The sequence below is a fragment of the Lagenorhynchus albirostris genome, chromosome 16 (genome assembly GCF_949774975.1).
Source record: "Lagenorhynchus albirostris chromosome 16, mLagAlb1.1, whole genome shotgun sequence".
Taxonomy (NCBI): domain Eukaryota; kingdom Metazoa; phylum Chordata; class Mammalia; order Artiodactyla; family Delphinidae; genus Lagenorhynchus; species Lagenorhynchus albirostris.
Window position 1 is genome coordinate 69,880,209 of NC_083110.1, and position 15,420 is coordinate 69,895,628.

The following is a 15,420-nucleotide window of genomic DNA, read 5'->3' on the forward strand; positions in this document are numbered from 1 at the left end:
TATGAGTGTTGCCATTACTACTCTCAGGGTGCTCTCAACGCCGGCCCTCTCTCTCCAATCATAGCTTTGTGAGGCAGGTAATGGGGCAGGTCATGTCTCTCCTCCTTCACACGAAGGGACGGGTGTACGGGAAGCAAGTGCCAAGGAGGGTCACAACTTCAGCTGGGCTCTGGAGGCACCTGAGGCCAGCACACCCTGCCCCAATGTGGACAAGGACACTACGCCTGGCTCCCTCAAGAGGGCGCTCTCCCACGCAGCCTGGAATAGAGTCCCGTGGACAGGCAGTATTTCATGGCACCTCTCGTATACCCAGAAAACACCCCTTCCTGCTTTCTCTGGGCCGAGGGATGTTGGGGAGCAGCCTAGAGAGAGCCCCGGGCCTGAGGCTTGTGGAGTGGACTCGTAAAGGTGCCTCGGCAACCAGCCGCCCAGGACCAAGGGTGCTGACCTCCAACTTGGTCATCTAGCACCTAGCTCAGTGCCTGGAGCACTGGGTTCAACAAGGACACCAACCTTCCAAGGACCAGAGTCACTAAGCACCTACAATGCAAGATACTGTGTGTAGGGCTTCCCTGGTGGCGCAGGGGTTGGGAGTCCGCCTGCCGATGCAGGGGACACAGGTTCGTGCCCCGGTCCGGGAGGATCCCACATGCTGCAGAGCGGCTGGGCCCGTGAGCCATGGCCGCTGAGCCTGCGCGTCCGGAGCCTGTGCTCCACAACGGGAGAGGGCACAGCAGTGAGAGGCCCGCGTACCACAAAAAAACAAACAAACAAACAACAAAACAAAACAAAACAACAAACAAGATGCCGTGTGTGAAGCAGTGGCTGTAGCGGGACAACGACAAAGATGGAGATGCAGCCCCGTTGGGACACTGCATCTGACCTCCCACCAGCTGCACCCACCACCTGCCCTCTCCTGTGACCAGCAATGAGCTGGGAGTGAAACAGCCTCTGCGTATGTATTTGTGCAGGTCAAGGCTCACAGTGATCTTGGCTCACGGGATCATAGCACTTCTGAATCTTGAACGTCCGTGTGTGGTTGAGTAACCCGCGTCATAGCCCCACCATAGGCGCTGCCCGTCCCACACCCCCTCCTGAGAACCCAAAATGCTTCCACTTGGAAAAAGTGACAAGAAAAGCAGAGTAAAGCATGTCAGCTTTCCTTATTTGAATAGCTCAGGTCAAAGATTGCTCCGAAGGTCATTTTAGAAGGAGGATTTCTATTCAAATAGTTGCTTTAAAACACTGCTTTGCTTTGCATTTTTTTCCAGCATAACTCAGACAAATGAATTCCAATCTCAGGCCAAGCTCAGCCTATGGACAACAGGCTGTCTACTTCCTCTGCACACTGAGGGCAAGGTTCCGCCCGGCAGTGGGGCTGGTAAATAGATACATGTTGGCCATGGCTCAGCAGCCTCTGTTTCCAAAGAGCTATGACCTGGGCAGACCTTAGAGTCCTTCACGGTGGAGCCCACAGCCCTCCAAACAGAGCCCGACCTTAGTGCAGCCGAGAAACTGCCCAGGTGTTTTCTTCTCCCCTTCCCCAACCTGGGTTAACAGTCACCTCAGTCACAGCTGTGAGGCCTCTCCTAGGTCCCCTGCTGAGTCTCAGTGCCTCACAGGGCCCACCTGGCTGCTCACTCCTCCTCCTCAGCTTGCAGAGCCCTCGAGCAGGGCGAAGCTCATCAGCCTAGGTCATCACCTGGTCAACATACCTTCAGGCGGTGGGTTTCCAGGTGTGGGCCCCAGACCAGCAGCAGCATCACTGGGACTGATCTAGAAATGCAAATTATCCAGCCCCACCCGGACCTCATAGATCAGAAACTGATCTTGACTGCAGGCTAAAATTGGAGAACCACTGCCCTGGAGCAACGGCACCTGGGAGAAGTCCGCAACCTCCTCTTCCAGGAGGTGTGCGCATACACTCCATGTGGACGCCCTGGGCCCTGCAAAGCCCCCGGCACTCCAGTCCTGCTGAGCGAGTGAATGGACCAACCACCCACCAGAACGCTGAGCAGAAAACTTTCTCAAACCATATCTGTAGCTAAAAATGTTTCACCTCGATTTTTTTTTGTTTTTTTTGCGGTACGCGGGCCTCTGACTGTTGTGGCCTCTCCCGTTGCGGAGCACAGGCTCCGGACGCGCAGGCTCAGTGGCCATGGCTCACGGGCCCAGCCGCCCCGTGGCATGTGGGATCTTCCCGGACCGGGGCACGAACCCATGTCCCCTGCATCGGCAGGCAGACTCTCAACCGCTGCGCCACCAGGGAAGCCCTCAACTCGAATTTTTGAACTTGGAACATGGAAGAGGCATTTCCCATTTGCTTTGGTCTACTTCCACAGAAAGGTTTTCTAGCATGACAATATCAAGATCCTTTGCTGGAGTGAACATCCACAGAGAGATGACATTCTCTCTCCCCAGCCCCCATCCTAAGAAGTTTAAGGCTGTTAGATGGAGCCAGCTAACCGTCCAATAGGAATTCCAACTGCTGGATGCTCACAGAACTCTCCATGCTTCCCGGCATTTCCGATTCTAAGGGTTATCCCAGGCCCGAGGTCACTACAATGCTTTAGTTTCCGCCATGGCAAATGATGATGGAGTGGGGAGAGCAGAGAGGGGCTGCACCTGAGATGGCCCACATTCCAAGGACCAGACATTTACCTGTGACACTCTGACCAAGCCCCTACCACCGAGTCTTGGGCACAAAGTGCTTTTACAAGTCATTACAGAGTGCTGCCTGACTGAGCTGAATACGAGGCTGAAATGCTTTGTTGAGCTAGAAACCAGAAGGAAGGTGTTGTCAGGAGGGCATCTCTCAGGGCAGGAAACCAAGCTGAGCCAGATCCCCTTGCCACACAGGCCCAGAGTGACAGCCGATGGGAAGCTCAGCAGCTTTCTGGTTACTGGTACCCATTTCCAACTGGAAGGGCTATGGCCCCGGCTCCCATCCCCACCTCCCCCAGCCTCACCATCCTGACATACTGCAGTGAACAGGTTGGGCACGAGGCAGCCACACACCCACCCAGACTGTCTTAGTTCCAGGAGGCCACGGAGACGCTTGTGCACACACGTCTTCCAGCCCAAGATGATTCTGGTCCTAGGGCAGCAGTTCTCAAAGAGAGGTCTGGGGACCCTGGCAATCTCAGAGAGCCTTTTAGGGTCTTGAGGTCAAAATTATCTTCCCAGCCATACTAAGTTCTGATTTATCTTTCTAACTCTCAGGCTCTCAAGACAGTACCATGGAGTTTTTCCAGAGGCCACGTGACGTGGGATACTGCAAAAGCCTGAGGCAGGTAGAAGAATCAAGGCGTCTTCTGGTCCGACATTAGATTTGTAAAAGTGTAAAATGATGCCATGCTTCTCCCTAAATTTTTTTGTTCTGGAAAAGGTAATGATTTTTTAAAATAAAACTATGTTGTTACTTATGGTAACATGTAACGGGCATCTTGGTGTTATTTTTAAATGAAGTGATAAATACGTAAACATTTCTTCAGCTTTGATTCCCAGTATGGTAAGTATAGATAGACTTAGCCCACAGATGCAAAAGCCCTTTGGGATCCTCAGTAATTTTAACAATACAAAGGAGTTCTGAAACTGAAAGGTTTGAAAACTACTGTTCTAAACAGAAGTGAAATACTTTTTTTTTTTTTTTTTTTTTAATTTGCGGTACGCGGGCCTCTCACTGTTGTGGCCTCTCCCATTGTGGAGCACAGGCTCCGGACGCGCAGGCTCAGCGGCCATGGCTCACGGGCCCAGCCACTCTGCGGCATGTGGGATCTTCCCAGACCGGGGCACGAACCCGTGTCCCCTGCATCAGAGGCGGACTCTCAGCCACTGCGCCACCAGGGAAGCCCTGAGAAGTGAAATACTTTTGATGAGGGGCACTTAAGTCTTACTTTGACAAGATCCAAAGTTCTCTTACTTACAATTTTTGTTTTAAAATGAATAAATAAAGAGTTAAAAACAAAATCACCTCCAGTCTCCAATTCCACACACTCTGAGGAAGGTGATGTGGGTGGTTTTCAAGAGACGCACACATTGCATCTGAAGCAGGGGCACAGCGGACAGAAGCCGGGCTCTGCAGCCCTGCAGACTCTCCGGGTGCTCGTTCCAGCGGCACCACGTGGGTGACTGCAGAAGTTGCTCAAGATTGCACCTCCTCATCTGCGAACGGGGGACGAGGACAGCCCTCACTTCCGGGGTCGCTGTGAAGTGCTCAGCACAGTGCCTGGCGCACTGCGAATGTCACATAAATGTTACCCTCTTCGTCATCATGTTCATCACCATCATTGTCACCCACAGCTTCCTGCAATAATGTCCCTGGCTCTGCAGATTCTGGGCCCCTGAGTCCTGTACAACAAGCCACCCTGCCCCCCCCTTGTGGCTTGCTTCCTAACAGGATGATCGGATGATTCATGGCACAGAACCACCCAGACGAGAGGAAGGTTCAGACTCAGCGGCACTGAGTCAGTGACTGCCCTTTGCTGGATGGCTCACATCACTGACTCAGACACAAGCACCTCTAAGGACCCTTTATTCACAGTTACTCTGGGTCACTGAAGCAGCACGTGTCCCCATGAGGCTGCCAGGGGTGCCCCCACTGCGTATTCAGTTTAAACAATAGTGAATCTAGGACTCCAGGCCCAACAAACTCGTGGCCAGCTCCATCCACGTCTCAGTGGGTATCTTTGTATGCTGATAACTGTTTATTCTAGACAGAAATGCTCTTGAGATGACACACGGTCCAAACACCTCTGGACTTTGTCTACCACCGCCTCTGCCCCCCACTTTTCCCTAATGGTGCCGACTGAAAAGATGGTGATGTACAAAGCTTAGCAACACAGCTTCACATAATGGAGTTGGAATTTCCATGCGCCGCTTAATGCTGTGGGTGCATAAAAGTGTAAAGCAGTAAAAATCTACCCCTTCCACCCACAAATCCTGCCTTAAAGGTCTCTGTCTGCTACTGGAACAGGGATGGCGGGGGGATGCTGTATTTGGAATCATAAGCTTTCTTTGTCCTCTGTGATCAAAACTTGTGGAAGGTGTGAGGGAGAAAGAAAAGCATTTATTGAGTCTTTGCTTTGTTAGGTGGCAGGCACTGTGATGATGCCGTTGCAGAGATATCGCATTTAATCCTCATGGCTGCCCTGTGAAGATGGAGTCGTTACCTCTCTTTGTAGATGCAAAACTGAGGCCACGAGCTGCCCATGTTCTACAACTATCATAACCAGGATGCGAGCCCAGGGTCGCCTCACTCACAAACACATCGACAGTTACTGGGGAAGGAAAAAAAAGTCCCAACTCCAGCTTGGTGTGGTACTTTTCACATTGATGGTTCTTTTAAATTCTTGTTTTCCTTGGATGTAAAATTTTCTGCGTAATTAATTGCTTTCGGAAATCACAGAGCAATTTCCCATTCACTGAGTTGGAAATGCCTCGTAGAAATGTAAGTGTCAACGTGACTGCAGGATATCTAACTTGGGGTAGTGCCTGAGTGGGGGTCTGGGGTTTCCTTGGGTGGAGCAGGACCCCAAGCCTGGCTGTGAGACCCGGGCTCTAATCATACACGACAGCCACCCGGTGACGGGGGGCAGATTTCCCCGCACAAAAATGAGACAGCTCTGGGTCACAGGCTATGGGAACTTATGTCAACTGCAAACCATGCATGATCAAAAGAAGTCTTGTGTCCTGTGGAGGCCGGGACAGTGAGGCAACAGCCTCAGCTTCAGGGGTCAGCATGCCAGCCAGCATGGGATGCCCTTGGACCCCAAAGGATGTTGGTCTGGATAAGGGGGCAGCCCTCTAGGAATACTGGGGTCTCCCTTTCCACCACTCTTTGCTCCGTGGATAAAGCACATTTGAAAAAGAGAACAATATAAAACGGAGGCATCCCCTTCCCTTGAAAGAAAAAAAAAAGAGACTGTAAATTCTGTATGGTTGGGTTTCGGTCCAGGCTTGAGCGGGGAGCTAGTTTACGCTGCCTAGGAACTTCACGGGTCCTAGTACGTGAAATGCTCACTGGGCAGAGCAGAAGCGTCCCCTTTGAAGAGGAACAGGCTGCACAGAGCAGCAGAGGGGATCAATTGGGTTCTTAGACAAAGTGGCCTGAAATCTGGGTTCCAGAAACTCCCTTCAAGTCCCCACCCACTCCCACTTCAGCATATCTGGGAACAATTCCAGGCTTCTCCGCACCCCCCCCACCCCCCCTCCCCCGGCACGTTTTATCAGCACTGCATTCAAGATGCAATCACAGAATGGAAGTTCTCCTATGATTAATGAAATGGCCAGAGGGCAAGGAGAAGGCAGGAAGGCAAACACCTGGATGACGCCCCCCCCCCCACCCGTGACATAACCATGGGTTGTTTAGAGCTGGTTGTAGCTCTGTGACAACAGAGAATTCATCTCCCATGAGATACACAGCCAGGTCCCTGATAGCTGCTGCCTGGGGGGAAGTGAGGGTCAAGGACTCTAAACTCCAGTGACACTTCAGCAGGGAGTTACGGAGTTCAAGCAACCAGGTTCCTGGGAGCTCCTGGGTGACGGTCACATGACTTACACACCTAGGACCCTCGGGTCAGACAGACTGTGCTCATTGACTGTACCTGCATAAATGCCTGAGTTAAGAAGAAGAAGAAAACCAGTGTGGTCTGGAAAGATTTTTTTCCTGTTTGTAGAAATGATTTGCAATCAGTAAGCCGTCACAGAGAAAGCACTCTATAATAAGCAATGAATGCTCAAAAGGAAATTAAAGTAAGAACTTAATGACCACATATTACCTGAGTAGCTTCTTTTCTTTTGTAATGTTTTAAGTGATGCTAGGAGGCTGTGATGGACATTATGTCCTAACGCTCTGTGAAAACTATCTTTAAAACTGATGCTGTCTTAGTTACTGAGCCATAAAGAGCGTCCAGACCCGAGGCTGGATGGGATTATCATTCTGCCCGTCTGGAACTAAAGGTGGTAAGGCTGAACGGTATAAGAACATTGTATTCTTGTCATGAAAGACAATCATTTGGAAAGAACGACAGAAGCCAGATTTTGGAGTTAGCAAGATCAGGCTGGTTCCTAGCTCCTCCACGTGGGCTGAGATCATGCGGCCCAGTGCCTCTCATCGTTAAAACCCAGTAAACGGGTTGTTGTTCCCGCATCTTCCTCAAATCCACAGCCCTGGGCCTCTGTCCCGTTTCTACCCCTGGTGGTCTCTCCTGTGCCTCTCGTCCTTCCAGCCCAAGCTCAGATGACAGCTTCTCCAGGAAGCCTTGCTGACCCTCCAGGCCAAGGCCAAGTTGGCTGTTCTTATCTCTGTCCTCCCGCAGCACTTTGCACCTTCCTGACCACAGACTCCACGCCAGGCTGTAACGGCTGTGTGTGCACCTGCCTTCTTTTCCGCACGGCCAGCGAGGAGCCCCGTCTTTACTCCTGGCACAATAACTGCAGACCAGCTGGTTGGATGGATGGGTGGATGGATGGGTGGGTGGGTGGATGAATGGACAGATTTCCTATGTGCTGACTCTATCCTCCTGGTCACCCCTCATCTGGTCCACTGCAAGCACATCCTATCTGGCCTCCTGGCCTCTCCCCACCCCAATCCTTGCCCCACACTGCCACCTGGGCACTCTCTGAGGTCCAGCTGATCATATCTCACTTCCCCTGCCCCTTGTAGGATAAAATCCAACACTTCAACATGGCACCGGAGGCCCTCAACCTCTTGCCTTTGTATCACACTAAATTTTCTCCCTCCGCCTCCAGGACAGACCCTAGACCGCCTCCCGCTCCCTTCACTATGTCCTCCCAAACCTGAGTGCCTTCTTTCTGCTTGATGTTCCCTACTTCTCACCTGCTGAGGCCCAGTCTGAATATGGGTCCTGAGACCCTCCACTATGACACCTCCTCCCCCAAAGAAATATGGGGCTCTCTTTGGGCTTTCTGGGCGGATACAGTTCCATTCCTTTTCCCTCCACTTTCATACTCAAAGGCAGCAAAAGACAGTCCTGCGGTCAAAATTCCATCTGTCCATGTGGTTCTAATAACTGGCAGAATGTACAAATGTAAAGGAGTGTCTGAATCTGTCTCAGGGCCAAGAGTGGCCAATGTGACTCTGGTGAGGACGTGGGCAGGTGAGGGAAGGGGTGAGGGGAAGCAAGTGGAGCCCCTGAGCTTGGGCAGGCGCCGGAGGGGCTGGCTGGGGAGAGTGAGAACGCTGAGTAAATCTGGACGGGCGTTTTTTAGCAACAGGCTCCAGCAGGAACAGACAAACGGCTTCACACCCGTCCCTGCCAAAGGAGAGATAAGGAAAGAGATAGAAGGCAACAAGATAGAGCAAATTGCAGCGGTTTCCCGCCTGATTCACAGCTCAGGTTACCCCTGTTAGCCAGGGATGCAGTGAGCTCAGACCCTGCTTAGCCGGCGCTGCGTGGATGCACAGGCTGGGGGTGGAGGTCTGGAAGATCCACCAGGAGGCGTGTTCCTCCCCGCATCCAGCAGGTGCTTTTTGCTTAATGAATCACCGTACACACACAGGAGCCCCCTACCTCACCAGGAGTCCAGGGGGCCTCCAGCCAAGAGATGGGGGGGCCGGAGGGGGGCAGGCAGCTCGCGCAGGTGGGGCGCATTAAAAAACAAGCTATTCTAGGCTTCCCTGGTGGCACAGTGGTTGAGAGTCCGCCTGCCGATGCAGGGACACGGGTTCGTGCCCCGGTCCGGGAAGATCCCACATGCCGTGGAGCGGCTGGGCCCGTGAGCCATGGCCGCTGAGCCTGCGCGTCTGGAGCCTGTGCTCTGCAACGGGAGAAGCCACAACAGTGAGAGGCCCGCGTACCGCGGGGGAAAAAAAAAAAACGAGTGATTCGGCACTCTGCATCGCTAAAGACACCCATGTAATCATTTGAAATGAAAACTGCTCAAATGAACTAGAAAATGTTCTACTTGTATTTTCTCATATTCCCGAACCTTTCTTTCCATGGTTCAGAAGTTTGCATTGTCTAACTGCTGATTTCCATTTGTGAATGAATCAGCGTAAAATAAAATTGAGTGCCAAATTAATCTACCCTTCTAGTTTTAGGCATTAATTATCCTCTGAGCCATTTTCTCCTGCACTTTGCCACATGTCAAGACAGGCCCGGATACAGTGATGTAGAATCCAGTTTTCAACTCAGGGATGTAGCCCAAACAGCAGAGGATGTCCCTGATTTCTAAGAGCCACAGTTTACTGTGCAAAACAGGACTGATTCCAAGCAAAGGAAATACATTCCTCACCTTTTAAAGGTGCACTAACACTGTCAGACCAAGTAAGTTACTGGAGAAGAAATCTGCTGCATGGTCTTGTGACATGTTTCCTCAGTTGTCCCAGTTAACAAATTAATAACAACGTATTTCCTCTAAGTATAACAGTGTCAGCCTCAGTGTGGAAAATGCGGTGCTGGCTAGGGCAGAATTTTGAAAATTACATATGCTGTTCTTCTGGAGCTATACCAAGGGAGATCTTCTTGGCTGTGCTAAAAACAAACAAACAAAACCCCCAAAAACCAAACAAACAAAAAAGAAAACCAAAAAACCCACCACCACCACCACCACCAACAAAAAAAACAGGTCTCCAGGATACAATTATAGGATCCTTAGTCCCTGGGGAAAGGTAGAACCATATGTACTTGGTCACTTGGTAAAAGCTACCGCTCTTGGAAACAATGAGGATACAGAGCCTGGGCACCGGGAAGAGCAAGTATATCTTGGTGGGGGAGGGGCTAGGCAAAAAGCCTTGGAGACAGAGGGCAGAGGTCCTGATCCCTTCCCTTCTGAAGTTCAGCATTATCAGAATCTTTCCAAAAGCTATGAGGTACCCTTGACCAAGCACTGTTGAAGCCTTAAAAAGGCAATGTGGAACAACATGGATTGACCTGAAGGACATTATGTTAAGTGAAATAAAACAGTCACAGAAGGACAAATACTGCATGATTCCACTTTACATGAGGTATCTAAAATCATCAAACTCGTGGAAGCAAAGAACAGAATTGTAGCTGCCAGGAACTAGGGGGAGGGGTAAGCAGGTAGTTTTTTTTTTTTTCATTTTTATTGGAGTAGAGTTGATTTATAATATTGTGTTAGTTTCAGGTGTACAGCAAATGAATCAGTTATACATGTACATATATCCACTCTTTTTTAGATTCTTTTCTCATATAGGCCACTACAGAATACTGAGTAGAGTTCCCTGTGCTATACGGCAGGTTCTTATTAATTATCTATTTTATATATAGTAGTATGCATATGTCAGTCCCAATCTCCCAATTTATTCCTCCCCCCCCCATCCCCTGGTAAGGTAGTTTCTGATGAGTGGGAATAAAACTTCAGTTATACAAGATGAATAAGTTCTAGAGATCTACTGTACAATATTGTGCCTATAGATAATACCATATCGTGCACTTAGAAACCTGTTAAAAGAGTAGATTTCACGTTGTGTTCTTACCACAATAAAACAAGAAAAGAGAGAAAATGCAAATACAACACTCAAATCCATCTAGCCTACATTGCCAGGAAAGGGAGAGTCTGAGATACTGTGCTCAAGTTGGAGGGCTGGCTCTGGTGGGAACCCCTTAGGACCCAGCCCCCAGGGCAATATGTCACGCTTTGGGAAATAGTGGCTGCATGCTGAGTATGAACTAAGAGTTGTTACTCTGCACCCAAGATGCAGCACCTCTGCTGCAGGTGCAGAATGACCAAGAAGGGCACAGTCACCAAACCACAAAGCAACCTCTGGGCTGTCCACAACAGCGACACCGTGTGGCAGCAGCTAAACCCACAGGTCAGGCCGGCTGGCCAGTAGCCTCAGGCTCCCTCTTTTCCTGGCATTGGAAGCAGAACAGGTTTTGGAAAATAACTGTATAATTCTTAGATGAAAACAGGAGGGGGCATGCTCAAGAGAAAGATGCTAGCCTTTTGGGTAATGAAGAGCAGCAGAGGCGCCTGAGTGATTAATGAGAAAAATTAAAGAGCTATGAACATATTTGTAGCACCCTAAGTCAGAGCCCAAGGGCTGAGCTTAGCTTGGAGGTCAGAATTTGAGGGAAAGGAGGAGAGGCACAACTTTAAATTATGTATATATAACCACTTGCATCGGGAATTTGGTCCTTTAGGACCAAACCCCAACCTGACATCCTTCCAGGCACTAAGGAAAGCAACCGGAGGACACCTCCGCGTTTGCTTTTCTGCAGGCAAGCTTGGAGGCCTAAACAGTCAAGCTCTCGCCTGTCCCCAACCACCCTAAGAGGAAAGAAACCTGTCAGCTTCCCTAAAAGGGAAAAGGAGAAAAGAAAACAAAGTCAAAAGGAAAAGCTAAAGTTGCATCTCCTCTGTTTGAAGGCAAAACGCAGGAGAGAGGTTTTGCACAGAGGCACCGCTGGACCCTGGGGTAGGAAACCTGTGTGCTTCGAGTTGGAAATCATTAAGTGCAGGGAGGTTTCAATGAGCTTCAGCAGCTCTTTGATAGTCCCTGATGTTGAGATGGCAATGGAGCATTTGAAATGTGAGCTTTCAAAGAATATGCTTTTCAGGAAGCGATTTTCCCTCTTGCTATCCCTTCGCTTTGGGGATATTCAAATTAGGCCTTTAGTCATCCCATTGGGGGTACCTCCATTCCTCCAAATGGGTCTGGGTCAGAGCAGCTTTAACATGAAACCCTGCCGAAGCCCCAGCTGCTGTTCCACGTAGTAGTAACTCCAAGGGCTTTGCCGAGATGGATTGAGATGAGATGCAATAAAAGGCATAAAATTAAAGACAAGACTAATAAAACCTGATGAAAGAAAACACCGCTAGCCTACCTAGCAGCTTAAATTACAATTACCACATCTGACAGGGAGGGGGTAATCATGAGTAATAAGCTCAGGCTCTGGAAAGAAATTACGGGATAAATAACTTAAGGACAGGTAACACCAGTGGAAGTCACTGATTCACCTTCCCAGAGAAGACTCGAGACGGTTTAAAACCCACCAATCACATGCAGGCAAATTTCACTTGGGAGGGCCCTCGAGGGTCTAGGATTTGGATTCCCAAACATCCCAGAGCCAGGAATCTAGCAGCAGCACCGAGACTGCTTCTGGTTGCAGTTTCCAGTCCAGCCCGACTTCACCCCACTGCCTGGTGGCTGTTGTCACCACAGCCCGACCTCGGTGTGACCAGGCACGGTCAGTCATTAGGTGAGGGCTGTCCCATTGTCCCCTGTTCCTTTCTGCCCCATCAGCTGAGGCCACGCTATGCTACTTGGGCTGCCTCAACACAACCAGTTCCTGGAACCAGGCTGGTCCCCAGACAGGACCCAAACCATCCCATTATCTGCAGATTCCTCCTGCCACCTCCTTGGAACACACCAAGTTCCCAAACTTCCAGCTGTTTCTCACCACAGCTTAGCAGGGAAGCAATCCGATTCGACTAATTCATACCAACTCTCCGAGGATTCTCTCTTTTTAGAGAGCAGGCCAGGTAATGCAAATGGACCCCTCACGGTGGGCTTTGAGCCTGCACAGGAGGTGTCAGGAGCCTCCTCTGGACCTCACGTGCAAGACAGACCGCGTGAGAAGAGAAGGAAAGGCTCCATCACCATGCTCTCTCCGCCTGCCAGCCATGGTCCAGTGGACGGAAGGCTCACGCACTGCTCCATTCCCTCCCCTGACAGCAGCCTCCCATCTCCAGGCTTCCTGGCTTGGACCCATCAGTGAACAGGATAATGTCTCCTGTAGAGACAGGGAGGGGCTGTCTGGCTTCAAGCCAAGGAAGACCCTGGAAAGTCCTGCTTTTAGCAGAGGGATTCCTCTGCTCAAAGACTAAAGGGACACAGGAACTTGGGGTCTTCAGAGGACAGGTCTTCAGATTCTCTGTCCCCTGGCATCCTAATGCCAGGCTAAGCTCCCACAGCTTCTCCCTTGGTCCTGTCCTCACCACATTCATCCCGAGCAGGGCGTTCTTAGAGTCCCCGGCTGATTGCCTTCCCCAGGTTATAGCTACGAGGAGGTCCTGCCTCTTCCTCAGGATCCTTAGAGCACAGTGATCCCTGATCCTAGCCCTCAGTTAAGAGGGTCTCAATGGAAGAGGGGCGTGAAGGTGAGGAAGAGTCTTTGGAGAAGTTGCATTGCCTGAGCACCTGACTCCTCCCAAGACAAGCTCGGCCATCTGAGTTCTTCCTCAGATAGTTTCCAACTTGGGAAAAAAATGGAGGGATATTACTCCCCGAAAGTCTTCAGCATGAGGGAGTTCTACAGATAACAAGGACTTTTATTTTTCTTTGGTCACTATTAGAGCTAGTCTAAGGAAAGAATGGGACTCCATTCTATCAGAATAAAACTTAAACTGACAAAACTCAGCTTACCAGAATCCTCAAACTATCAGTTTTTTCCCTGCCTTCTGCTCTAGAAACGGGAAACTTACAAGAAAACAAACACAAAGTCACACCCTCATCTACTTGTCCACCTGTGAACATTTATCAAGTGCACAGGATTTTGTCAGCAGTGGCATTTGAAGATTCCTGGCTCTATCCTGGGGGCAAAGTACAGGTGTTGTCCGATGATGCCCCGCCTGCATCTCTATCCTGTGCTCTGAATCTAGCACCAGCATTGCCTCAGGCGGCAAAGAGTCAAGTCTCTGCTTATCAAAATCTACTTGCTTCTGATCAGCAATGAATTCAACCCAAAGTTCTGGAAGGACTCACATCAAATTGTTGACAGTGATGGCTGGGAGCAAGAGGAAACTTCCCTTTCCCTCTACTAATTCTATATTGCTTTTTTGCTTTAAAAAAAAAAAACACACACACACATAGATTATATTCATGGAGTCCTTCAAACATTAAAATAAATCAATAAATGGCCAAAAAGGAAAAGGAAGTGACTCTTTTCAACAACACTGCCAGGTTTCGATGGGGGCTGAGATCCGGAAGCACGGAAGGCATCTATTCTCAGCCACATCGTCGACTGAATGGCCCAGAGCAGATCCAGGCATTCTGGAAGTTCTCCTCTTCGGGGCTGGACACGGCTCCATCCCTCCCTCTCGCTGCTCTCTTCCAGTTTTCTGACCTTGATGACAAGAGCCCCTGTATTTCCAGCACCTGCTACCCCACTTACTTAACGCTTTTGACCCCTGGCAGCTCTCAGGTCTAACAGAGGGGGCACATGCCTTCAAGCTCACCTGGGCTCAGGTGACCCTCTGCGCTTACGAAGTCCTATTGACCTCATTCCAGCACCTCTCAAAGCTTCCCTCAGGTTAAAGACAGGAACCTTCCTCAGCACAAAAGGCTGATCAGCTGCTGAAGAACCTCGTGCTGGAGGCAGAGGTCAGGTTTTGGCCCATCCATCCCAATGACTCCCCTCCCCCACCCCCCTGCAGAAATTCAGAAAATAGAAGCCTGGCCACTGAAGCAGCATAAAGGTTCTCTCCACCACCTCCTTAATCACCAGGCTGCTGGCGCGCGCTTACCTGCAGATGTAATTCGTCTTGCAGGAGTCCTGCAAATTCAGGCAGTTGGGCTTCTCCCTCTCCTCGTAGGAGCACACCGGCACGATGGTCTGCCGTCTCCTCTCGGTGCAGGCGATGTCCCGGCAGGAGCAGAAGAGCATCCCGTAGCTATGCTTGGCCGGGACCTTGTCGAAGAACTGCCGGAGGGCCTTGTGGCATTTGCGCCGGTTGCAGACATCGTTGGACATGCTGGTGGTGCACGGCGTGATGTACGCGGACCTGTACTTCTTACAGGTGTCGTCTAGGTTGCAGGCCTTGGCGGCGTCCAGGCAGTTGTTCCCTTTCGGGATGTGCTCCACTGCAAAAGGAGAGAAAGGCGGGCATGATCACAGGGCTGTGTGCTGGGGCTGCTCTGCTTTCCTTGAGATCTGGCCATTCACCTGGCAGTGCTGGCAGCTCTGATCAACTCTGTGTCTTGAAGCTAATAACTTAATGAGTTCATGACAATGAGGAAGTATCAGGGGCACAGAGGCTGGGAGCCCACGGCAGCACACAAGCTCCTAGCGTTGTCTCAGATGTATGATTAGGAGGTATTGAGTAAGGCCAAAGGAGCTCAGGCACCTGCCTGACTACATATAAACAAGGCAACAGAAGAACAAGTTTCCAGCTCCTGGTTGGTAAATTGAAATTAGGATAAAAGAAAAAAGCAACAAATTATATACTTGTTTATTACATAATATATAAAATGATATGTTGAATGTAAGTATAATTGCCATGCAATCCTCCAGGAATATAATCATGTAATAAATGCGCATAGTACATGTTAATTACTATATGATTACAGAGTAATTGCACGGTTATTTGAGCCCAGAAGACGGAATATTATGCTAGCTCTCTAAACAGGAAGAAGCAACTACATCGAAGCTGTAGTTCTAGCTCACAGGCCACTGGAAGAAAACCAGAATAAATTACATAAAAATTTGCAAA

The 15,420-nt window shown here is 50.0% G+C and overlaps 1 protein-coding gene across 1 annotated transcript in view; it reads right to left on the bottom strand.

Annotated features, from left to right (window-relative positions):
- GFRA1 (GDNF family receptor alpha 1) overlaps positions 1-15,420 on the bottom strand; it is a 196,555-nt gene that overhangs the window by 41,139 nt on the left and 139,996 nt on the right. Inside the window, exon 5 of the mRNA XM_060125607.1 lies at positions 14,455-14,791. Within this exon, the coding sequence (XP_059981590.1) occupies positions 14,455-14,791 (337 nt within the window). The remainder of the gene's footprint in view (positions 1-14,454; positions 14,792-15,420) is intronic.